This window comes from Delphinus delphis, chromosome 3 (assembly GCF_949987515.2).
Source record: "Delphinus delphis chromosome 3, mDelDel1.2, whole genome shotgun sequence".
Classification (NCBI taxonomy): domain Eukaryota; kingdom Metazoa; phylum Chordata; class Mammalia; order Artiodactyla; family Delphinidae; genus Delphinus; species Delphinus delphis.
In genome coordinates, this window is record NC_082685.1 from 144,993,536 (window position 1) to 145,019,569 (window position 26,034).

Below are 26,034 nucleotides of genomic sequence, written 5' to 3' on the forward strand. Positions count from 1 at the left end.
AAAAAAGTGAATCTTCAAAAGGAAAGGTTGTCTGAAATTATGAGATGATGTGAGGCACTGCCAGCTGTAATTTCTCCCTCTCTTCTCCCCACACACAGACTTTCAGAAAGCTTTGGTTCCCTACATCGGATTAAAGGGTCTTTACTTCATGGGGTATTTGCTGTTTGGCCTGGGGACGGGCGTCATCGGGCTCTTCCCGAATGTCTACTCCAGCCTGGTCATGTGCACCTTGTTTGGCGTGATGTCCAGCACCCTGTACACCGTGCCTTTTAACCTCCTCACCGCATACCACCGTGAGCAGCAGGAAGAGCAGGTGTGTTGTTGAACCTCTGCACCGAGTGACGTCCGGACTCACCTGGAGGCTGGGGGAGCTTGCTAGGAAAATGTAGAGCAGAGCTGGAGAACAGGGCTTCTTGAAACAGCAGCACTAAGATGTCCAGCCAGATGTAATGATGGTCTAGCCAAGGCCTGACCACTTTTCCAGCCCACCCCCTCCTTACTCTGAAGCCCTGTGCACCTGGGAGCAGTCGGGCAGGTACCATTACTCCCATTAGTCAGATTAGGAAAGGTGAGGTTGGTAATGCTGAGAAACCAGCCCACAGTCACACAGAGACAAAGCAAGGGGAACTCTGGGCTCATGACATGTCCAGCATACCTGCAGTGTTTCTGGATGCCACAACGAGGGCCCAGGCCCTCAACCACTGCAGAGGTGCCTGGTGCAATTTCCGGGAGTTACTGGTTGAGCGACGTTTTCCTTGGAAGTCCGGGTTTTGGTAAGTCATGCCCTGTGTGCAGGGAGGAAAGCTGGTCGCAGGTGGTCATCTCACCAGCTGCCTCAAGGGAGGCCCACCCCATCTCCATCTAGGAGCTCAAGCCAGAGGGCAAGACCCTATGCTGCCCTAAAAAAGCACTAGGTTTGGTATTTCTGCTCTAAGATTACCACGTTTTCTTATCCAGATATGCAACTTTTCCCCCTGAAAATAGGCTTACATTTCTTTAACTGTAAAAGTTAAAGAGATGGCTAGTAGCTTAATCCATCACAGTAGGAAACTGCAAAAACGCTGAACACGCGTCCATGTGACCGCAACGCTGGCCTTCTTTTTCATCATTTGATCTGGTAAACACAGCAGGAGAGAGTTGCACCGGGTGTTAAAACCTTTTAAACAAGAGTCGTAGCTGTCCTCTTCCCTGGCAGACATGGTCACTAATGTTTCAATGCATGGCAGGTGCTTTGCTGCTAAAGAGACAGCTGTCATAAAGAACTATCCCTCCACGAGGGAGTTGGATGGTACTAGGCCCCAAAGACAGAGGCTTTGGACTCAGAGAACCCTGGATTCAAATCCTGCCCCGCCCCCCTCTGACAGCTATGTGACACTGGGGATCTTACTCATTTATTTATTAAATATCACTCAAAATGAGTTCATGTTTAGATGGGATAATACAATCACGTCGTTCAACAGCCACAGTGATATACATGTACGTGTGCATCCCCTCCCTCGCCTCCCCACCCTGGGCTCCTACATGTAACCACTCCCATCAGGTCTTTGTCTATTTTTCCAGTATCTTTTAATGAAAATCCAGCGATTATGGATCCGTTTTCTTATTTTCCCTTTCTTATTCAAAGGATAATGTGCGTTTTCCTGCACAATGATTTTTTCTCATTTAAGGAATTATCATTCAAACTCTCAGAGCCTTAGTTTTCTAATCAATGAAGTGGGAATGATACACCCACCTTAGAGAGTTGTCGGAAAATTAAATGAAACCAGATAGTGTAGGTAATCCGCTTAGCATAATGCCTACCTGGCACCTGGCAAAGACTCAGAAAATGGTAGGTAGTAGTATTATTGTTATCACGGGGCTAATGATTATGATGTGTGCATCGAGGGAGGTGGTAAGAGTGAAATGAAGGAAGGTATGTGAAAGAGCCTTGCACAAGGCCTAGCACATATATGATACCCAATAAATGGCAATGTTATCAACCAGTTCCGACCAAATATCAAACTAATCAAATATGAATCTACTAAGCAAAAAGCAACCGTATTTTGAAAGGTGGAATTGCTTTTTACGTTGCTCCCCCTACACATACCTGTGCTTCAACATCCTTCTGAAAATGTTTGAACCGTAACCACTAGGGAAGAGGAGGAATGGGAGACTTATTGAGCTTCTACCGCATTGTATTTATTGACTTATTGATTTATTGAAGAGATAATTTTGCGTTCTTAACCATTTAACTCCCATAGGTGTGAACGGTGGAATTTAAGACTTCGTGGCAGGTGGGGAAGAAAGGTGCAGGCCGGGGGGTGGAGCTTGAATCAGGAGTTGATAAACTGTCTTCTCGGCCGAACGTGGTCTGACACCTGCTTTTCTGTACAGTCTGTCGTGTACAGACACGACAGGAATTCTAGGAATTCTCTGACAATTTTAAAATGATTTTTAAAACATCAGTGGAAGGATAATATTTGTGACAGGGGAAACTTACATGAAAGTCAAATACCCGTGTCATAGAATTCTGTTGGAAGGCCACCTGGTTTACGTTCTGCGGCTGCTTTTGCGCTGCAACAGCAGAGTGGTATAGTTGCAGCTGAGATCAACGACCCACAAGCTGCAAGTATTTATTACCTGGCTTTTTAGAGAAGAAGTTTGCTTGCTGCCTTCTGCCCTGAAGGACAGTTGGTGCAGATCAAACGCTGTTCCTGTGCTTCCCTTGCAGAGGCAGCAGGCCCGGTGCGGGGGCCCGGACGGCAGCGTGAGAGGGCAGGGCGTGGACTGCGCCGCCCTCACCTGCATGGTGCAGCTGGCTCAGATCCTGGTTGGAGGCGGCCTGGGCCTTCTGGTCAACATGGCCGGGAGCGTCATCGTCGTGGTGATCACAGCCTCTGCGGTGTCACTGATTGGCTGTTGTTTTGTGGCTCTCTTTGTTAGATATATGGATTAGGTCAATAAAGAGACATCGTTCCTAATCCCAGACACAGTGGAGCACACGGCAGGAGATCGATCTTTTCTTTAGCTCTGCACTGTTCGTATCTGCCCATGGGATGCCGCGTGTTACGACTTCAACTGCGGTGATCTGCCCACTCCTCACTCTCAGCCAGCCCTCTGCACATCCGTTTCCCTATTTCAGGCATCATTTGTCTTAGGAGAGACTGGGTATGCCTCCATTCACTGGGGGCAAAGGGCAAGTGTGGGTGACGGCACCTCCCCGGGCCTTTCTCCCTCCGTCTCAGTGCAGCGGAATGGAGAGGCAGGGTCTGTTTTCCACAGGGCATTTCAGGCCTTGACGAAACCTGAGAAGCAGACTAGCACGTCCCTGTGATGCTGGGATTTATGCTGTGATGTGATTTTTTTTTAAAACCTGCTGTCCATGTATAGTTGGCGGGGGGGAATAATATTTTTCGTCAAATTCACTGTAACTCAAAATATTGCCAATGATTTATTTAAAGATATTAATTCAGTCATCTTTAATTCATATTTAACTCGTTCATAATTCGTGCTAATTTATAATATCCCTGCTTGAACATCTCATGCTAGAGGATTTGCTACTTTTGAAAGAGCTCATCTTATTGACACAGTAAAAATCTTTCTCTCCAGTCTGCACTTTTGTGCCAGCCGCTGGAGTCTCTATGGAAGCCTTTCAAAGAACTGCCTTCCATTTCTCTTCTCCAAGTGAAGCCGTTTTCTCAGCCAGAGGTCAGCATGGTTTAATAGAGAGACCATGAGCTTTAGAGCCGGGCTGGTTTGGGATCCTGGCTTTGCTGCTCCCCAGCAAACTACAGACCCACCCAAGCCACACTCGTTCATCTGCACATTTGGGGTAATAATTCCTACCCCAGAGAGTTGCGACCATTTGTAATAACGTTAACACTTACGGAGTGCTTACCACCATTCTCAGCGTTTAACCTGTGTTAACACAGCAATCTTGAGAGAGGCTGCTGTTACTGATCTGCATTTTACAGATGAGGAAACTGAGGCAGAGAGGCATTACAGAACTCGTCTGAAGCTACACAACTCCTAAGTGGCAGAGCTGGGCCTCGACCCCAGGCGCTCCGGCTCTGCTGTTTCCGGTAAGAGCAGCGCTTGGGCTGACAGTTGGTCTGCACTAGAAAAATGACAGCCATTGTCACTATTTTTGAAGGCTCACCGTCCTGCTCTCCCAGACCTCGATCCTTCCATCCCCAGCCTTTCATGAGTGTTTGTCTGAATAACACCGGATGTGCCTGAGTGGTGCGGAATGATTTGCCCCCATGTTTTTACAAGTTAAAAAAATGTTTGTGGTTCTTCCTCCTGCCTCATCTTAGAGTCTGGTAGTGTAGTTGTTGCCTCAGGTGAATTTCTAGCTTATCAAAACCTCCCATGTTCGAAGGGAATTTGGAGAAAGGAAACGAGCTGCTCTGAGAACAGGAACGTGGGGATTTGGGCTGTTCTCTGGTTTTTCTCCTGTGTAGCAGGATGGATGGTTTGGTAGAGTGGCCAGGCCCCTGCAGTGTCAGCTCATTCGGGGGTAGGGGTTCCGAGAAGAGGAACCGTGCTCTGGGGGTTCTTTGGGTTCTCTTTCGCAAAACTGCTGGGGGCAAAAGGGGTGCAGGCCCACTCCCAACTTCTGCTTTCCGGGGCCCGGGGTGAGAACGCTGATGAAGGCCCATCCCTCCTCCCCCCACCCTTAGCCCCACCCAGCACTGTGAGGGCCCTTGCATGCACCTGGGCACCTGCACACCCACAGCCTTCCCAACCCCTCCAGCCTCGACCACACCTTCAAACAGCCGCCCTCAGCCTCCCCTCGCACCTAAGTGTGCAGAGGCTCAGCGGTGTCGTTCACCTTCCGAAGGACAGGACCGCCGGAGCCCTTGTAGACTCAGGGCCACTCAGATGGGGAATTCTGACGTCTTGGGCACCGGAGCATAATCTAGAAGGTGTGGGTGTGGAGTTCAGGCTCCAGGCGGCTCTGGATTCCTTGCCATGTGGGAAGGGGTCCAGGTGGGAGGGGAGGACAGAGCAGTGCCCCCTAATAATCAGAGCCAGGGCAGGGGTCCTGGCTGCCCGGGTCTGAGGGGAGTACCAAAGAGTACCAGCCGAAGGGCAGGGCCAGATCCACTGTCACCGCGTGGCAGCCTCCCTCTCCTTCCCAGCTGCTCCAGTGGTCTCAGGCTGGGGCTGTATTCTCTCACACTCACTCTCCTCTCACCACTTGTGGGCTTCCAGGCTGCTGCAGTTCTCTTGGTTGCCTCCGTTTTGTTTTACGAACCTGATCTCTGCTGCTCTTGGGTCGTGGCTGGGGCAGTGCTAGCGTGTGTGGGGCGGCACGTCGGGGGCACCCCTGTGGATCTGGGCACTTCTGGTTTGTGTGTGTTGGGGGGAGGTGAGGGGAAGGAAGGCAGCGATTTACACCGCAGCGGTCACCCCTTCCTGCCTCCTGCAAGACACGCAGCTTGCTCATCCGGCAACAGGCTCTCTGGGCTCCCACAGTTTATCCCATTTTCTCCAGATTAACTTTTTCCAGACTGGGCTGAGCTTTCTCCTCAGAGCTGAGCGTGCTATTGCTTCACTTATCAACCTCTGAGCCCTGCTTTCCTCCTCTCCACAGCGGCACTTATTTTCTGCCCCCCAATCGGGTCCCCCTGCCTTCTACTAGTGTATTCACTCCCAAATGAAGTTACCACATTCACATGCAAAATATTCCATCTTCCCCAGTCTTCCTTCCTCCCTCTTCGCCTCACGTTATCCATCTGAGCACAGCAGGGTCATGACTGACTTAGAGGAGTGACTGGGGAGAACACCTGCCCCCAACCCCACAGTGTGGGTGAAGCCAGGGCTTCCAGGACCCCACGTGACACAGCACCCAGCATTACGAAAGAAACAGCACCCAGCCGCCTCTCCTGCTTCACCTACCTCTTCTTGACCTCTGCAAGCTGTGGAAATGGAATTATGTGCTGAGTTCAGTGTTTATTTCCTGATCATTTCTCCAAGGACTGCTCAGGTGATTAAAGATTTTGAAATGAATGACTGGGTGAGCTGGGAGGGTGACCTACAGCTGAGGGTCCTCTTACCTGGACCCCCCAAGAAGTCAAGAGTAGTCATCTCTGACCAACCACAGGGCATCAGGGCCTGGTCTTTATTACAGGGGAAGCTCTTTGCAGATGGAACACTGGATGGGTTATGGGATGAAGAAGGGAGCTAGAGCACACAGCCTCTCTCTCTCTCTCTCTCTCTCTCTCTCTCTCACACACACACACACACACACACACACACAGAGTCACACTCAAATATTCAAATACTTTACTCCCTTAACTTCACTGAAGTTTGAATGAGTGAATAGAACCCAGTTTCAAAAGCCTTTAACCACCTTTGGGAACCTAAGTACTTGTTCTTAGTGTACCAATGACATATCCTCTCTGAGATAAAAATGTCTCATTCCCAGACAAATAAAGCAAGTATAGGGATATCTACATTCTTCACAGAAATCCTAGGACATCCTGCAGGAGAAAGGGAAGCCACACGGCTTTGCTTCCCTCCCCCACCATGCACCTGGCATTCCAACCTCAAAGCCTTTCATCACTGCATTTCTTCAGCTTCAGACACCCTCTCTCTGTGCCCACTCCCCCGTCTCACCTGGCAGATCTGCCCATCTAAAGTGTACCTATATTCCTAGGTCCAACTCAAATACTGCTTTGGCCAGGAAGTCTCTGATCCCCCAGGAGAATCCAGCTTTCCATCCCTGTGTTCCTGTAGATAGCACTTTCTTTTAGCCCTTACTATGACATTCAACTCACTGTCCCATGACTCATTTGCCTTGTGTGCATGGCGCTGTCCCCTTCTAAACGTCAGGAATGTGTTTGTGATCCCAGCACTCAGGATAGAGCTAGGCACGCAACACGCATTCAAAAAATAAATTGCTGATGTCCACTGGATTTGACCATTTCCTTGTTGATGCTTTTGTCCTTGTGACAGACAGAAATCTTAGTCTTTGCTCCCTCTAGCCGTGTTCTCAGGCGTCCTCGGGTTTGGGTGGGGACGAGATGACTCGTTTCATAGAGTATTTTCACGAAGTCCTTGCCCCTAGCCCCTTCTGTTTTTCTAGTGCCCAGAAGCACACACTTCAACATATTTCCCCCAAAATCCTGGGCTACCCACACATTATTCTATTGTCCAAATTGAAAAGGCAAGTTGCTTTAATAAAGAGAATCTCTCTGTAAATGTCTAATACCAGCGTTACACAGAGATACACTACCATGCTACTATTTGTTCTTTGTGGGTGTTTACTTGTTCATTTATTTTGTATTTTGGAGACATGGAGGGCTTACAGTTCAATTTTTATTAGCCCATGGGTCCTCAATATCAATATCAGTAAGTTTTCTTTCTAAAGGGCAAAGAGAGACTGATTTGACTACTTTTAAAGAAAAGCATTTTTCTGTTTTCTGAAAAAGGTAACTTCTCAAGGCTACTCAGGATTGAGGATGCGAGGCAGCTTTTGTTTTTGTGGCAAGGCCTGAGTGTTTGCACTGTGTGTGTTAACGGAAAGCAGGGCCAGGGACGCTGGGGCCGTGCAGTTCACATTTGCAGCCTTAAATCTCAGACGCTACTGGGAATTTCCAACAAAATCACAAAACGATTGACAGTTCCAGAGGCTCTTTAAGCAGACATGTTTGTATAATGATTATTTATGGTATTAAAATAAACACACAGTAGGTGCCTACATTACCTGTGTTTTGATCCCAAACTAGGTCGCCAAAGAGAACAACCGTAGCACCTCGGTCAAAACTGGCAGCTGGATGGGTAGATCGTTCGATCCCCACTCTGAGCAGCCTCAGGAAAGGACTACTGTGCCGTGACCGGAACGGAATTGTTATGAGAAACGTGTCACCCTTCAGATGGTCCCATACACTGGGGCTTAAGGAAGAATTCATCACGCATGTCAACGTGCTGACCACTCCTTAGAATGAATGGAACTTGGTTAAGGTAGAGTCCTGTGGGAATTCTGACTCCCTGCCTTCTCTCCTCAATGTTATGAACAATAAGAAACCCCACACCTGAAATCCTGGCGATCCCCTCAAAACAGACTCTCGGTACTCTTTTCCCTTTAGGACAGATTTTACCGGAGTCTCCCATTCCCCTTCCCACCCCACAACTCCCCCTTGAAAGATCAGACGCCAGCTTCCAGGAATTTGGGTTTCAGGAACCACCTTTCTACAGCATCTCTTAATCTTCCATCTAAGCCAACGAAAAACGCGGCCGAACGATCCCCCTACTTGCTGGCCCAGAGCCTCAATCAAACCGGCATTCCGACTGCCAAAGAGTGAAGGGGGAGAGGCTGCAGGGGAGTCCCCAGTCCCAGTAGCCTGTCTACTCAGACCTGTTCAAGTTGCTCCTGGGCACAGCTCACTTGCAGCGCGCAGACCCGAACGCAAGGAGTGTCTCCAGGTACCCACACGGCTCTCAGGGGAACCCAGACGCCCAGCTTCCAGCGCGCGGCGCAGTCGCTGCTGGGGGACCCAGAGAGCCCCCTTTCTCCTTTAGGGGTCGTAGCCTGAAGAGGTCTCTCTATTCAGCCCCTCGAACTACACTGCGTCCGCTCCCTCCCGCAGAGACTCCACTCCTCCGCGAAGGGGCTCTCACACGCACGCCGGAGGGTTTTGGTCTCGGCGACCTATGAGCGCAGAGGCCATGCAGGGTCTCAGTCGGGCTCCGCGTGTGTCCGCTCTCCCCATCCCAAGTGACAAACCATACGCGCCACGGGAGGTGGCTCTCTCGCGGTGCATTTCCCCTGAGGGCGGACCAAGATAGTCACTCCTTCCTTCTAACTCCGAAGAAGTTTCTTGGTCCCATACTCTAGGCTCTCCGCCCAGCCAAGCAGCAAATCAGGCCTTCGCGCCTGGGCAGCCCCGGAGCCAAGGTGCAAAGGTTTTGTGAGTGGCTTACCCGACTGGGTGCACCTTGAGGACCCCTTCAAGAGCTGGGGCGGGGGTGGGTAGTCGCTGAAATAAGTGCTCTCAGTTGTCTGCGCACCACTTGGCTGAGGCCCTCTTCCTTGTCCCCGAACTGCTTTACATTCCTGATGCCTTTCTCGGCTTCTGGGCGTCCCACACAGCCCAGCGCTGACAGCATAAGGAGAGGAAGGGGTGTGTGTGGAGACAAGGGGGACGGAGGCTGGTGGCTTGGTCCATTGAGGCTGGTCTCGGCCACTTTGCCACCTTCCTCTCTCCACCTGGGTTCGCAGCCTCCCCTCGCCGGAGAAGGTCCCCTGGCCACTTCGTAGGCTGCTCTTTTGTGTTTCTCTCTCTCCTCGTCCCTCCTACCTCTTGATCCGGGGGCCCCCAGCATCCTCTAATCCGCTCTACTCTTTTCCGCCGAGGGAAGGCCACTTGGCAGTTCCTGCGTACCCCGGGCCTCAGCCTGCGTCAGTAGGCGGAGCTGCTGGGCAGCAGGTCGTAGCGCCCCTCGCTGTAGACCACCACGCCGGGCGGAGAGTAGAGCATGTCGGGCTCCGCGGCCTGGTGGAGAGGCGCCAGGGCCTGCCGGTCTGGTCCTCGGGCTCCGGCTTGGTGGCGGCGGAGAAAGGACGCATTGCTAGTGAGAGAAGGCGACGCGAGGCGACGCAGTAGATTCTCGAGCGTATTGCGGAACTCGCGGCGCACGAGGCAGTAGAGGATGGGCTTGAGGCAGCTGCTGGAGTGCGCCCCGCACACGCTCACCGGGAGCGCGTATACCTGGCACAGGAAGTACTCTCGGCTGAAGGGCACCAAGTTGAACTTGATGAGGATGTTCCAGGTGGTGAGTGCCTGATTAGGCAACCAGCACAGGAAGAAGGATAGGACCACGACGGTCACTGATTTGGTGGCCTTGGAGCGTCTCCGGGCGCTGGCTCTGGCCAGGCCTCCCCCGGCTGCTGAGGCTCCTACTTCGGTCCCTGCCACGCGGTGGTCGGAGATGAAGCGCACCAGCAGCTGATAGCACAGGCTGATGATGCCCAGCGGCGGCAAGAAGCCCAGCAGCACCTTCTGCAAGTGGTAGAGGCCCAGCTAGGACTGCCTGTCGCGGCCTAGCAACTTGTCCGGGAAATGCACCAGGCACAACTCCTCGCCCATCACCTTGATCGTGGTGGAGAAGATGGCTTTGGGCAGCGAGGCCAGCGCAGATCAACACGCGCAGTGCTTTGGCGGAGAAGCGGCAGCTGTCCCCCAGGCTCCGGCCGCAGCAGTCACCCCCGCCGTGCCCTCGGGTCCGGTGGCTCTTAAGAGCCAAGGCCACCGAGTGGCAGCGCGCCACGCTCGTGGAGGTGAGAAAGAAGACGCTGGCGTACATGTTCATGGACGTCACTGTGGATACGATCTTCCACGTGGCCTTGCCAAAAGGCCATCTGAAGTCGAGGGAGTTTTCCACAGCTCAGAAGGGCAGGGTGAGCACGAACTGCATGTCCGTCAGCACCAGCTTGGTGACGAAGAGGTTGATGGAGGACTTGCGCCAGCCCTGCTTACTCTTCATCAGGTAGAGCACCAGGAGGTTGTCCGTCAGCCCCAACGCGCAAACCGCCCAGTGCACCACGCTGATGAGGATCCTCACCCGCGCCTGGGTGTCCGCGCTCTCTGCCCCGCCGCCGCCCCCCAGGTGATGCCCTGGCGCCGCGCCGGCTGGCAACTCTAGCCCCAGCTCCCACGACAAGTCCTGGAGCTGCAGTGACGCGTTGCCGCTAGTGTTGGTCGCCTGCAGAAGGTCCGGCATCAGACTGAAGAGTTCTGCGAGCTCGTCCCCGCCAGCCACCTTATTCATGGTGGCTTTCGCGGCTGCAGCGGCCACCTGCCTGCGCAGGTGCCTCTAGGTCAGGTTTTGGGAGATAAGCCTTAAGGGAGTCCAGCTCTCCCGGGGTTCCGGCGTGCCTGGGGGTTTTCAAAGCAGACGCGGAAGAGAGCGCCTAGGACCAGGGCGCCAGGCGCGTCCCCGCCGAGCGGAGCTTGGCCTTGGGCGCGGGAGTTGCGCGGAGCGTCTGTTCTGAAGGGGAATTCGAGAGCCTAGGAGCACAGCATCTAAGGCGAGCGGTCGGCGTCTAGAGGTTCTCCGGCCAAGGTGGCAGTCTCCGGGTCCCTACTGTAAGAGTCAGACTTTGCCCCCTGCGTTTCCCGCTGTCACTTGGTCACTAGCGCATACCCGCCCTGCCGCTCAAGGCCGCTATTGGGGGCCCTCTCCTTCTCTTTCAAATACCTTTGTCGGTTTCCTCGGCAGTTGCGTGGACGAGGCTTCTGAACAGAGTTCTGTCTACCTCGCTCTGACTCTCTGCAGGGCTTTCGATGCTGCCCTCGCGGCTTCGCGTCTCCGTCTCTCCGCTGTTGTCAGCTCCCAGGGAATTGCCAGCAGCGTTCCCGCGAGTTGCATCCCCACCCGCCAAACCGAGGCCGCGGGCTCCCAGGGAGCCTGCGTAACCCCCGCGCCTTGAGAGGGGGCGCTTTCCGAGGTGCTGAACTTCGCCGCGCCCGCCGCGGGGGAGCGGGGAGAGGTGCGCGGCAGGAAGAGCCCAGCGGCCAATTTCCCTTTTCCTCTTCAGCTTCAAAAGGAAATGGTCGTAACCCTTTATTTTCCTATGTTGCTGGAGAAAGTCGGCTTTGATTTGCGATCGCTTTTCCTTTCTTATTCTCAAACATAACTATTAGAATTTTTTCTTTCTCACTCCCAAATGCACAATCTTCTGCCAATTTTTCTTTTCTTTTCTTTTTTTGCGGTACGCGGGCCTCTCACCGTTGTGGCCTCTCCCGTTGCGGAGCACAGGCTCCGGACGCGCAGGCTCAGCGGCCATGGCTCACGGGCCCAGCCGCTCCGCAGCATGTGGGATCTTCCCGGACCGGGGCAAGAACCCGTGTTCCCTGCATCGGCAGGCGGACTCTCAACCACTGCGCCACCAGCGAAGCCCCCATTTTTCTTTTTAAAAGCAATGATAGTGGCCTCTTTTTTCCTGCCCAGACCTTAAATCAGATGAGGGCTCTTCCTGAATACACAAACGCCAGCTCCACTTCCCCTTATTAATTAGCTGACCCCTTTAATTGGTGTCTGTGACTGTCAGGATTTTCAAAGCGTCTTCACATAACAAATCTCTGAGTTCATGTGTTGCCCTCTGCTTTGGTGTATTCTGAGAACTGAAGCGAAGCAGAGCATGTAATTGGTGTGCCGACTTTACAGACATTAGATGTTTAGCTCTCAGCCCAGAGCTCTTCAACAGATTGTTTACTCATATGCAACCACACTCTACCTTGATGCAGTTGGAATAGAGGATTTCATAAGGCTGTTTTTTGGCCACAAGCCCCCCATTTCCACTACTATTATAATCAGAACTCTTAACCGGTGATTTTTTTTTTTTTTTTCCAGACCGGTGGCAGTAAATTCTAAGGAATCTTTTAAGTTCCTTTGGGCAACGGGAACCAATATAAACCATTTGAATTACTTCTTAAATTGAAGTTTATTTAAATGTCAGATCAACCGCTCTGGTGTAAAATGTACATTTCTTAGGATAAACTTAAGAAATTTGAAATGTTTTCCTCACTGTCCGGGACTAAACTGAAACAAAAGTATCTTACGCGTAACTGTCCTCACTCTTGCAGAGCTCGTGACTTTACTTACAGAGATAAAGAGTTTGTGCCTTGAAAGCAGAGGTGATAGAAAAGGCATAGTGAAAAAGAAACCGCGGTACCCAAAACAGATGAAGGGAAACGGAAACAATCTTGATTCCCAAGCGGGAACACAGTTCCGGAGAACACGCTTCACGGTAGTCTCTGGTCTACTCCGTTTACCCGCTAGAGGGCGCCAAGGCTTTAATCAAAACCAAAACCAAACCAAACCACTTCCTTTGAGAAGTTCTGATCTGGAGAAACTCAGCTCTGCGCGGAACCGATACACAGGTCGCTTCTGTTTACATCTCTTATCCCTGCTTTAGTAGCCTCATCTTCAAGTTTACTTTTCACTCAAATTTTTACTAGCTCTTTCTCCATCCGATTTTTATTTCTCCTTTATTTAAAAAAAGTTTAAAAAATATTTCAAGGTGCTGTTGCAAAACAAGGAAGCTTAGGGCACGCCCCGAAAGCCTTTTGCCTTGGTTTCCTAGTGTGTACGTGGGAGGAATTGTGGTTTTCAAATATTCTGAGGCTAGGTGCTGAGCAGGTGATATCTGAGTCAGCTGGGGAGCTTGATTATATTTCAATATAAGTCGCTGCTCTCCTCCCAGCCCCATGCGGCCACAGAGATTCTGATTCTCAGTGGAGTCAGAAAGGGGCTCAACAATCTACATTTTACAAACATTCTTCCAGGTGATACTAATTTTCCCCCAAGTTTGGGAACATCTGGATTAACTTTTATTCCTTTTCTGTCTCTCCATGTGAAAAAATTTAAGTCCCAAAGAAATATTAATGTCCACTGGTGGTTGATCACATACGAGGATTGGAAGCAAAGGAAGAGAAGGGGGTCTCAACAGGTTTCCTTAAAATCACATTTAGGCCCAGTAGTGATATTTTCTTCACTGTAGGACAGGGGGGACCATGAGCTCCTGAGGTCTGCCAGGCCTTGAGTACTTGGCAGCAGGACTCAGACTGAGCCCCTAGGAGAGGCTCTTCCCAAGTGTGACTCCCGGAGAATGCTGCCAGAGTGCTTCCGGGCCTAGAAGGCTCTTCATTTCCAAATCTGTTCTCTGAAAATGAAGCACACGTGTGAGCAGGAATTTATAGCATCACTTAATTAAGTCTGCGTCATGGAAGGAAAAAATCCCTTTTCAAATAAGTTCTTTTTCAGTATGACCTTAAGATATTTTAGACCATTTTTCTTAAAGGCAAGGGCCATGTTTTTCTCAACCAGCATCTAAAATATTCAAAGAGAGAGGCATATCAGTCATGGTCAAATATCATTTAGGTATACTGTTAAAATATTACCAAAATCTTACCATACAAATTCCTAACGTAAAATTTGGAAAATTGACAATGTTGTCAAATTGTATGTTGATCCATAAGGTTGATCCTTATGGAAAAATTAAAAGGGGATTTTTTAGTTGGTTTTAACCCAGCTGTTACCCCTCCTCCTGCCCCATTAATCTAATTGTGTGTCAAGTTTTATTACTGAGGATCCACACTTGTCAGTCTGTTTTCCCAAGTTAGTACCTTTGCTAACAATGTTCTTGTGCAAGTTCTTCCTCTATTGTCATCTCTCTCTTCCCCCACTTCAACATATTTCGATGTTACTTACACTGTTTAATATTACTGACAAAAGGTTACTGTCTGGGGGGAAGCTTTCTGAATTCTCCGAGAAATAGGTATTGATCTTTTCCCCTCTCAATTATCACAGAACCCTCTATCAGCACACCTGTTAAGGCATGCCTCCCTATCAAGAAGTGCTGTGGCTCTTTCTGAATATGTCTCGTCTTGTTTAAGAGTGTCAGCCTGGCAGGGCAGAGTGTGTATCATCATCATCGTTGTTTGCCCTTAGTGCTGGGCTCAGACTTTTCACATGTATGGGCACAGGACACACTTATTGATTGGACTCTGCATTCAGATGCAATCTTCCTACTAAGGCAATTCCTTCAAAGGTAACTTACAAGTTTCCCCTAACTATCTACTCCTATAGAATATCCAAGTCTAACTCCAGGGAATTGATTTATTTAAAAAACCTTTCATTTTTACCTAAGCTAGACCTCCATCTATAAAGCCACCTGCACATTAAAACCACTTAAAAATATTGATGCCCAGTGCCGACCTTACACCAATAAAATGGGAATCATTTGTTAAGAGTAAGATATGTGGTTCCATAGGGCTTATTATAAAAAATTGCAGCTCCCCTACAGCTGGACCATCCATATTTCTTTTGCCCAGAGGCACATTCGAATCTTTTAACCGATTCTTTTGCTATATACTGCATAACTCTGGTTGAAATACTTATATTGGTATTTTATTTTTTCATTGTAGGCATTAATAGTTTACTCCCTACCATGGAAGGTGAAAATTTAGCTTTTTTCTCACACATCCTCTCCTTCCACTTCTCCCAACCTTCTGACACCCTCCAGTTTATTTATTTTGTACTTTTGAAAGATCCGTCCCCAGCATTTTCACTGTAATGACTATGTAAATGTTAACAACTGAGCCATATATAGTATATGATTGTTATTCTTTTCTTTCACAACTTTTTGTCTCCATTGGAATTAATAATTATCTTTGTTACTAAGGTAGGAAAGACCAAGTAGAAGCTACTAGAACTGCTTCTACCTACCAAAATAGTAAACCAAAACCATACCACCCACCTGAAGGAATCTTGGCGGAATAAGTGTTACCATCAAGGATTTCAAAGACGCAGAGGTGGAAGTGAAGCAGCAGCTATTTCCATTTAGGACAACAGGCACTGCTGCATCTTGCCCACATTTTCAGTGATCTGCTGGCTCAATTGTTCGGCGTTGGGCAGCATCTGGGGTCACAGCTCCTGCAATGCCCACCAGATCTCTTCCTTCAACTTTTTTGAGTTATCAGCCAGCCACATATGCAGCTCCACGCCAAAAGGTGTCATCTTCTCCTGCAGGCCTCTCACTGGCGATATCAGAGGCAGTGAGAGACAGACGTGGACCCAAGTTTGTTTTCATGGGTTCCAGAAGAAGAATATTTGTTTTAAAAAGGAAGACAGCAGGGTAATATGTCTGGAGGTGGTTGAAAGTCCTCTTACTCCAGCTCCAAAGACTAGTTGGCCAACAGATTTAGGTAGGTTGTTCCAGCAGGTGAAGAGCAAAGAGCCAAAGTTGACCCTGGGTGGGAGACCATGCTGGAAGGAATGGCACACGATGAGACCAGGACGAGCAAGTGTCAGATCACACAGAGCCTAGGAGACCATGATTGAGAGTTTGGATTTCATTCGAAACTCAAGAGCAAGCTACCGGAGGGATCTAAGTAGGTTTAGAGATGCTGTTGGTGCCTTGCCCATCTCCCCTCCTTACATGCCATTTCCCTAGTTGCCAACTTGACCTTCAGATACCAGCTCCTGTGACTCTTTCCCAGTGGCCTTTCTCTGAAGCTGCTTTGCTTATTTGTGGGGCTGCCTATAGGTGTTGCCTAAGGTGGACTTAATCTCCCACTCTCACCTCTCAGAGGAGCCTACAACAAATGACTGATGGAGGTTGGTGTATAGGTACCCCAGCTTCCTTGTCCCTTTGTCAGAGTAACTCTGATTATGTGTTTTAACTTATTCCCCAGAGTTTAGAGATAAGCTTTAGCTGGCAGAGTGGCAACTTGTTTGACGATACATGCTTATTGGGCTTCTCCCGTTCCCTGTCACACTTAACTTTCAGTGTCTTCAGGGGCCTCCTTCCAAATAAACTACTTGCACTAGAATTTTTGGTTCTGGATCTGATCTGGGGAGAGTCCAAATCAGAACAGCAGGGGAATTATGCAATCCAGTTCACACATTATAAAGACCATACTGATTGGTGAAACAGTTATAAGGCATGAAGGGTGCAAACTGGGAGCCTGGAAAAAGACTACTGCAGCAGTCTAGGTGGGAGATGGTGGCATCTTGCCTTAGTCGATTCAGGCTGCTATAACAAAAACACCGGAGACCAGGTAAAGGAAACAACAAACACTTATTTATTACAGTTCCAGATTCTGGGAAGTCCAAGATTAAGGCACTGGCAGATTTGGTGTCTGGTGAAGACCTAGTTCATAGAAGGTCATCTTCTATTCTTCTATGCTGGGTCCTCCATTGCAGAAGGGGCAGGAGAATTTTCTGGGGTCTCTTCTATAAGGGCACTAATCCCATTCATGAAGGCTCTATCCTCGTGACCCAATCTCCTCTCAGAGGTCCCACCTTCTAAAACCATTTCATTGAGGGTTAGGATTTCAACCCATGAATTTTGATGGGACATAAACATTCAGTCCAGCTTAAGGGTGGTGACTGTGGAGGTGGAGAGAAGTCCTGACTTGAATTTTTATTTGGACAGTAGAATCACCAGGATGTGGTAATGATGATGGGTTGGAAGGGGTTAGAGGTGAGAGGAAAAGTAGTTTCCAATATGTAGTAGTTTCCAATCCTAGGTGGTTAACAGACATTTAGTGTGATGGAAAGACTGGAAAATGAAAAGACTTTGGTAGAAGATCAAGAGATTTCTTATGGACATATTGCCTTTTTGACCTCTAGTTGGAGAAGTCAAACAGGCAGTTGAAAACATGGGTATGTGGAGCTTGCAAATTAGGACTGGACTGATCTTTAAAGCTATAAGAACAGATGAAATCATTCAAGGAGAGAGAGCATAGAAAAGAAGACCTGAGCCAACATGTGGTACAGGAAAGTCAGTTTCTTAAAATGAAGTTTCTATGACTTTTTTTGGAGGAAGTTATCATAATGAACATTTTAATTTTATTATCTATTTTAAAAATTAGTTCTCTTGGAGAAAACTGGAACTATCTCCACCAAGCTGAATCTGGATAATAGAGACAAATAGAAAATATTAAAAAGAAAAGTTGAGCATATGTTTACTAGGACTAAGACCTTGAAGAATGTGATAAATATTTTCACTAAATACAGAAAATATTGATATGCCATTACCTGGGGTCCTTCACAGATCAAGAGAGGCCTGGGACTCCTCCAATATTTTCCTAAGCCTCCTAATATAGATACAGTTTACATAATGATATGTACTCTAATGAAAACATGCCAAAAACAAATTACAAAATAATATTGTTATAATTTACATATTTACTATTTAAAAATTTGGTATTTTAATGTAAGTAAAGACTGAGTTGATGCAAAAGCGTAAGTGTGATGCCATTTGCGAGTGCAAGATCCAGATCTCCCCCCCTACTCCCTACACTCTTCCGTTCCCTCTGATGCCAACCACTGTGATAACTTTGGACTCAAAGAGGGAAGAACTCACCTTGGAGTGGGAATAATGTTTCTTTTCTTCCCTGATGTCCTCTTTGTCAATAAACAAACTTTGAACCATAGGCTGTAGAAGAGGAGGCATCATCTCCTCTCGGGCTGAGGCAATTGTAGGGCTGGACTTCAGGCTGGGTGGATGTCTGGGTGGGCTGGACTTCCCTGTGGAAGGAGTTGGGCTGAGATACTCAGATTAGGAGCCTCAAAAGAGTAGCCAAGGCTAGTAGCAGGATAAGCAGTCCTCTGTGAAATTCCTTCTCCAAGTGTTTAGAGAAGAGTTGTTAAAAACCATCGCCTGGATTTAAGTGGGAATGAAAGAAGACATTTGAATTCATGCCTACAGTGGATTGGTGCCAGGAGAGAAAATTAGCCTGGAAAAGAGTTATAGGACTGTACATTGTGACCTGATTTTCCAAGGGCACGGGTGATTCATTTGAAGTTCACATTGTTGGCAGAAGGGGCTAAACAACCACCAGGCGGATTTGTGGAGTATTCAAGCATTCTTCCTGGATTCTTGTGGTTTCTTTGCAAGTGGAATACAAGGTAGGGATGGATTTTCCTTGGGATGGGGCTTAGAAAATGAGCACTGGAGATATAAATAAAAAGTATGACCTCAAGATGGTTTCTTCATACCAAAAGTATGGTTTCAAGATGTAACAATGAGGAAATATGTCTGGTAAAGATGTGGTAACATTCATTATGTGTAAGAGAGTCATTCTGCTGTGTTTTGAAACAAGTATAAAGACTGTCTGATGTTTCGGTACTTATAATCACAGAGATAATATACTGATGTGAAAAGTTGAGTAAACATATAAAGCTATAATCCAATTAATGTCACCTATAATTAACGGGTAAATAAAGTCTAGGACGTGAGTTTGGGGTAGTTTGTTCTGGGAAGATTTCTGCTGGGCAGAAGAACTTGAGCTGGATCTAGATAAGAGAACAGGAAATTACTCCCAGAGTCAGATTAGAGAGAAGATATATAATCAGAACTTTATAGAGTCTGGGATTCTACAAAGCAAAGTGTGTGTTTTCAGATAAGAGAGAGGAGAAAAGGATCCATCCTCTCGAGATCCCTTTGGAGTATGTACAGGCACCGCTCACTCTGCATTACTTCTTCTTAATCTGCAAGTATCACATCTTTCGTTCTACCGTAATTATACATTGAGTTCCTACTATGTGCAATGCAATGTGTTAGGTGTTTGGACAATTAACAACAAACACGTCAATGACACAGTATGATTAATGATTGAAGTGATGATAACAATCACATGTCACATTTATTTGGATGCTGTATTATTTTCCTAGGGTTTCTGTAACAAATTACCACAAACCAGGTGGCTTAAAACAACAGAAATGTATTATCTCACAGTTCTGGAGGCTAGAAGTCAGAAGTCAGGGTGTTGGCAGAGTTGGTTCCTTCTGGAGGCTCCGAGAAGGAGACCATCCCATGCCTCTCTCCTAGCTTCTGAGGGGGTCGAAGGTAATTTCTTGTCTTGTAATTGCATCACTCTCATCTCTGTCTCTGTCTTCAGATGGCATTCTCCTCTCCGTGTCTATCTTTGTGTCTCTATTTTATCTCCTTATAAGGGCACTAGTCATTGAATTAGGGTCCACTCTAATCCAGGATGACCTCATTCTAATTACTTTCATCTGCAAAGACCCTATGTCCAAACAAGATCACATTCACAGGAATCAGGGGCTAGGATTTGAACATATCTTTTTTGGGGACACAATTCTACCCACTACAGATAACAACCGTGTGCACTGTGCCAAAGGTTCTGCATTATCTCACCCAATGCTCACAATGGGTGAGGTTGATACTATTGTTATCCCAAATCTGATTTCCAGACTTTTATCCCCAGAACTCCAGAGTTGTAAATTCAACTGCTGCTTGACATTTCTACATGGTTTCTGATTTTCCTTCAGTTTTCTCAATCTTAGTAAATGGCATTACTATTCACTTAACTGTTCAAGCTTAAAATCCAAGAGTAATTCTTTATTTCTCATTTTCCCATAAAACCAGTCTAACCCAATCTAGTAGGTCCTGTTATCCTGTTCTCAAGAACAGAAACAAAAACCCTGAAGACAAAAAATTCCTGAATTGATCTCCTTCTTCCCATTTATTCACTTCTCTCTGCATGGGTTATCTCTTCCGAGATAATGATTTATGCTGAAACTTTATGGCTTAAAAAAATAAACATTGGGCTTCCCTGGTGGCACTGTGGTTGAGAGTCCGCCTGCCGAAGCAGGGGACACGGGTTCGTGCCCCGGTCCAGGAAGACCCCACATGCAGCGGAGTGGCTGGGCCTGTGAGCCATGGCCGCTGAGCCTGCGCGTCTGGAGCCTGTGCTCCGCAACGGGAGTGGCCACAACAGTGAGAGGCCCACGTTACCGCAAAACAAAACAAAACAAAACAAAACATTATTCCACAGTTTGTGTAGGTCAGGAATCCAGGTGCAGCATAGTGTCATTGGCTCAAGGTCTCTCCTGAGGTTTCAGTTAAGGTATCAGTGGGGCTGTGGTTTTATCTGAAGGCATGAGTGCTAGGGAGAGGGATTTGCCTTTAAGCTCACTCACATGCTTGCTGGCAGATCTTCAACTTTCACCATGTGGGATTCTCCGCAGGGCTGCTTCACATTACTGCAGCTGATTTCCACCAGGGCGACTGATGAGGGAGGCTAGAGAGGGAGAGAGAGGAAGAGAGAGGGAACCCAGCATGAAAGCTGGAGTCTTTTTAGAACGAAACAACAGAAGAGACATGCCCACCACTTCTGCTATATTCTATTGTTTAGAGGCAAGTCAGTAAATCAAGTTCACACTCAAGGAGACGGGAGTTATACAAGAGTATGATTACTAGGAAGCAGGGGTCGTTGAGACTATCTTAAAGGCTGATTACTACAGCAGGGCAGGTGCTCACAATATCCAGCAGAAAACAAGAGTTGAAGGGCTACTCAGCTGAGCAGATATTTCAAGAGCCACAAGGTGCTGGGGCAACAGAGATTGAAGTTCAAGCCTGATAAAGTGGAGGAGAATAGGTAAATAGTCCAGGCTTTCAGTCAAAACCCCAGAAGAGGCACATCTGTTTTTTTTTTTTTTTTTTGCGGTGCGCGGGCCTCTCACTGCTGCGGCCTCTACCGCTGCGGAGCACAGGCTCCGGACGCGCAGGCTCAGCGGCCATGGCTCACGGGCCCAGCCGCTCCGCGGCATGTGGGATCCTCCCGGACCGGGGGACGAACCCGCGTCCCCCGCATCGGCAGGTGGACTCTCAACCACTGCGCCACCAGGGAAGCCCAAGAGGCACATCTTTTTTTTTTTTTTTTGCGGTACGCGGGCCTCTCACTGCTGCGGCCTCTACCGCTGCGGAGCACAGGCTCCGGACGCGCAGGCTCAGCGGCCATGGCTCACGGGCACACCCGCTCCGCGGCATGTGGGATCTTCCCAGACCGGGTCACGAACCCGTGTCCCCTGCATCGGCAGGCGGACTCTCAACCACTGCGCCACCAGGGAAGCCCCAAGAGGCACATCTTAACGGTAAGTTCTACACTCTATTCTCACCAACCAGAAAATATATACTTTATTCAACTATATACAGAGCACTCACCAAAATAGGCCATATGCTGGGCCAAAATCAAGGTTCAACAAATTTCAAACGATTGAAATCATGCAGAACATGTATTTATTTTAAACAGCTTTATTGGAGTATAATTGCTTTACAATGGTGTGTTAGTTTCTGCTTTATAAAAAAGTGAATCATCTGTACGTATACATATATCTCCATATCTCCTCCCTCCTGCGTCTCCCTCCCACCTTCCCTATCCCACCCCTCTAGGTGGTCACAAAACACCGAGCTGATCTCCCTGTGCTATGCGGCTACTTCCCACTAGCTATCGATTTTACATTTGGTAGTGTATATATGTCCATGCCACTCTCTCACTTCGTTCCAGCTTACCCTTCCCCCTCCCCATGTCCTCAAGTCCATTCTCTACGTCTGAGTCTTTCTTCCTGTCCTGCCCCTAGGTTCTTCAAAACTATATATATATATATATATATATATATATATATATATTAGATTCCATATATGTGTGTTAGCGTATAGTATTTGTTTTTCTCTTTCTGACTTACTTCACTCTGTATGACAGACTCTAGGTCCATCCACCTCACTACAAATAACTCAGTTTCGTTTCTTTTTATGGCTGACTAACATTCCATTGCATATATGTGCCACATCTTCTTTATCCATTCATCTGTCAGTGGACACTTAGGTTGCTTCCATGTCCTGGCTACTGTAAACAGAGCTGCAATGAGCATTGTGGTACAAGACTCTTTTTGAATTATGGTTTCTCAAGGTATATGCCCAGCAGTGGGATTGCTGGGTCGCATGGTAGTTCTATTTTTAGTTTTTTAAGGAACCTCCATACTGTTCTCCATAGTGGCTGTATCAATTTGCATTCCCACCAACAGTGCAAGAGGGTTCCATTTTCTCCACACCCTCTCCAGCTTTCATTGTCTATAGATTTTTTGATGATGGCCATTCTGACCGGTGTGAGATGATATCTCATTGTAGTTTTGATTTGCATTTCCCTAATGGTTAATGATGTTGAGCATTCTTTCATGTGTTTGTTGGCAATCTGTATATCTTCTTTGGAGAAATGCCTGTGTAGGTCTTCTGCCCATTTTTGGATTGCATTGTTTGTTTTTTTGATATTCAGCTGCATGAGCTGCTTGTAAACTTTGGAGATTAATCCCTTGTCAGTTGCTTCATTTACAAATATTTTCTCCCATTCTGAAGGTTGTCTTTTGGTCTTGTTTATGGTTTCCTTTGCTGTGCAAAAGCTTTTAAGTTTCATTAGGTCACATTTGTTTATTTTTGTTTTTATTTCCATTACTCTAGGAGGTGGGTCAAAAAGGATCTTGCTGTGATTTATGTCATAGAGTGTTCTGCCTATGTTTTCCTCTAAGAGTTTCATTGCGTCTGGCCTTACACTTAGGTCTTTAATCCATTTTGAATTTATTTTTGTGTATGGTGTTAAGGAGTGTTCTAATTTCATTCTTTTACATGTAGCTGTCTAGTTTTCCCAGCACCACTTATTGAAGAGGCTGTCTTTTCTCCATTGTATATTCTTGCCTCCTTTATCAAAGATAAGGTGACCATGTGTGCATGGGTTTATCTCTGGGCTTTCTATCCTGTTCCATTGATCTATATTTCCGTTTTTGTGCCAGTACCATACTGTCTTGATTACTGTAGCTTTGTAGTATAATCTGAAGTCCAGGAGCCTGATTCTTGCAGCTCAATTTTTCTTTCTCAAGATAGTTTTGGCTATTTGGGGTCTTTTGTGTTTCCATTAAAATTGTGAAATTTTTTTGTTCTAGCTCTGTGAAAAATACCATTCATAGTTTGACAGGGATTGCATTGACTCTGTAGATTGCTTTGGGTAGTATAGTCATTTTCACAATGTTGATTCTTCCAATCCAAGAATATGATATATCTCTCCATCTGTTTGTATCATCTTTATTTCTTTCATCAGTGTCTTATAGTTTTCTGCATACAGGTCTTTTGTTTCCTTAGGTAGGTTTATTCCTAGGTATTTTATTCTTTTTGTTGCAATGGTAAATGGGAGTGTTTCCTTAATTTCTCTTTCAGATTTTTCATTATTGTGTAGGAATGCAAGAGATTTCTGTGCACTAATTTTGTATCCTGCTACTTTACCAAATTCATTGATTAGCTCTAGTAGTTTTCTGGTAGCATCTTTAGGATTCTCTACGTATAGTATCATGTCATCTGCAAACAGTGACAGCTTTACTTCTTCTTTTCTGATTTGGATTCATTTTATTTCTTTTCCTTCTCTGATTGCTGAGGCTAAAACTTCCAAAATTTTCTTGAATAATAATGGTGAGAGTGGACAACCTTGTCTTATTCCTGATCTTAGAGGAAATAGTTTCAGTTTTTCACATTGAGAACAGTGTTGACTGTGGGTTTGTCATATATGGACTTTATTATGTTGAGGAACATTCCCTCTATGCCTACTTTCTGGAGGGTTTTTATCATAACTGGGTGTTGAATTTTGTCAAACACTTTTTCTGCATCTATTGAGATGATCATATGGTTTTGTCCTTCAGTGTGTTAATATGGTTTATCACATTGATTGATTTGCATATATTGAAGAATCCTTGCATTCCGGGATAAACCCCACTTGATCATGGTGTATAACACTTTTAATGTGCTGTTGGATTCTGTTTGCTAATATTTTGTTGAGGATTTTTGCATCTATGTTCATCAGTGATATTGGCCTGGAGTTTCCTTTCTTTGTGACATCTTTGTCTGGTTTTGGTATCAGGGTGATGGTGGTCTTGTAGAATGAGTTTGAGAGTGTTTCTCTCTCTGCTATATTTTGGAAGAGTTTGAGAAGGATAGGTGTTAGCTCTTGTCTAAATATTTGATAGAATTCACTTGTGAAGCCATCTGGTCCTGGGCTTTTGTTTGTTGGAAGATTTTTAATCATAGTCTCAATTTCAGTGCTTGTGATTGGTCTGTTTATATTTTCTATTTCTTCCTGGTTCAGTCTTGGAAGGTTGTGTTTTATAAGAATTTGTCCATTTCTTCCAGGTTGTCCATTTTATTGGCATAGAGTTGCTTGTAGTAATCTTTCATGATCTTTTGTATTTCTGCAGTGTCAGTTGTTACTTCTCCTTTTTCATTTCTACTTCTATTGATTTGAGTCTTCTCCCTTTTTTTCTTGATGAGTCTGGCTAATGGTTTATCAATTATGTTTATCTTCTCACAGAACCAGATTTTATTTTTTTGATCTTTGCTATTGTTTCCTTCATTTCTTTTTCATTATTTCTGCTCTGATCCTTATGATTTCTTTCCTTCTTCTAACTTTGGGTTTTTTTGTTCTTCTTTCTCTAATTGCTTTAGGTGTAAGGTTGCGTTCTTTATTTGAGCTCTTTCTTGTTTCTTGAGGTAGGATTGTATTGCTATAAACTTCCTTCTTAGAACTGCTTTTGCTGCATCCCATAGGCTTTGGGTTGTAGTGTTTTCATTGTCATTTGTTTCTAGGTACTTTTTGATTTCCTCTTTGATTTCTTCAGTGGTCTCTTGGTTATTTAGTAGTGTATTATTTAGCCTCCATGCATTTGTATTTTTTACAAATTGTTTCCTGTAATTGGTATCTAGTCTCATAGTGCTGTGGTTGGAAAACTTGATACGATTTCAATTTTCTTAAATTTACTGAGGCTTGATTTGTGACCCAAGATATGATCTATCCTGGAGAATGTTCCATGAGCACTTGAGAAGAAAGTGTATTCTATTGTTTTCGGTTTGAATGTCCTATAAATATCAATTAAGTCTATCTTGTTTAATGTATCATTTAAAGGTTATGTTACCTTATTTATTTTCATTTTGGATGATCTGTCCATTGGTGAAAGTAGGGTGTTAAAATCCCCTATTATGACTGTGTTGCTGTCGATTTCCCCTTTTATGACTCTTAGCATTTGCCTTATGTATTTAGGTGCTCCTATGTTGGGTGCATAAATATTTACAATTATTATATCTTTTTCTTGGATTGATCCCTTGATCATTATGTAGTGTCCTTCTTTGTCTCTTGTAACAGTCTTTATTTTAAAGTGTATTTTGTCTGATATGACAGTTGCTACTCCAGCTTTCTATGATTTCCATTTGCATGGAATAACTTTTTCCATCCTCTCACTTTCAGTCTGTATGTGTCCCTAAGCCTGAAGTTGGTCTCTTGTAGACAGCATATATACAGGTCTTGTTTTTGTATCCATTTGGCCAGTCTATGTCTTTTGTTTAATCGATTTACATTTAAGGTAGTTATCAATATGTATGTTCCTATTATCATTTTCTTAATTGTTTTGTGTTTGTTATTGTAGGTCTTTTCCTTCTCTCATGTTTCCTGCCTAGAGAAGTTCCTTTAGCATTTGTTGTTAAGCTGGTTTGGTGGTGCTGAATTCTCTTAGCTTTTGCTTGTCTGTAAGGGTTTTAATTTCTCTGTTCAATCTGAATGAGGTGCTTGCTGGGTAGAGTAATCTTGGCTCTAGATTTTTCCCTTTCATCTCTTTAAATATGTCCTGCCACTCCCTTCTGGCTTGCAGAGTTTCTGCTGAAAGATCAGCTGTTAACCTTATGGGGATTCCCTTTTATGTTAT

General features: G+C 46.2%; 2 protein-coding genes across 2 annotated transcripts in view; one reads left to right on the forward strand and one right to left on the reverse strand.

The window, feature by feature from the left end:
* Window positions 1-5,293, forward strand: part of SLC45A2 (solute carrier family 45 member 2) — a 36,219-nt gene extending 30,926 nt beyond the window's left edge. The window contains exons 6-7 of the mRNA XM_060009621.1: window positions 99-313; window positions 2,711-5,293. Coding sequence (XP_059865604.1) covers window positions 99-313; window positions 2,711-2,935 — 440 coding nt within the window. The 3' untranslated portion in view covers window positions 2,936-5,293. The remainder of the gene's footprint in view (window positions 1-98; window positions 314-2,710) is intronic.
* Window positions 5,294-8,140: 2,847 nt separating this feature from the next.
* RXFP3 (relaxin family peptide receptor 3) lies at window positions 8,141-17,953 on the reverse strand. The gene is given in 6 exon segments (XM_060007195.1): window positions 8,141-9,511; window positions 9,514-9,556; window positions 9,558-10,125; window positions 10,127-10,803; window positions 11,246-11,527; window positions 17,864-17,953. Coding segments are annotated over 6 exon segments (1,782 nt in total). The 3' UTR covers window positions 8,141-9,389.
* Window positions 17,954-26,034: the final 8,081 nt, after the last annotated feature.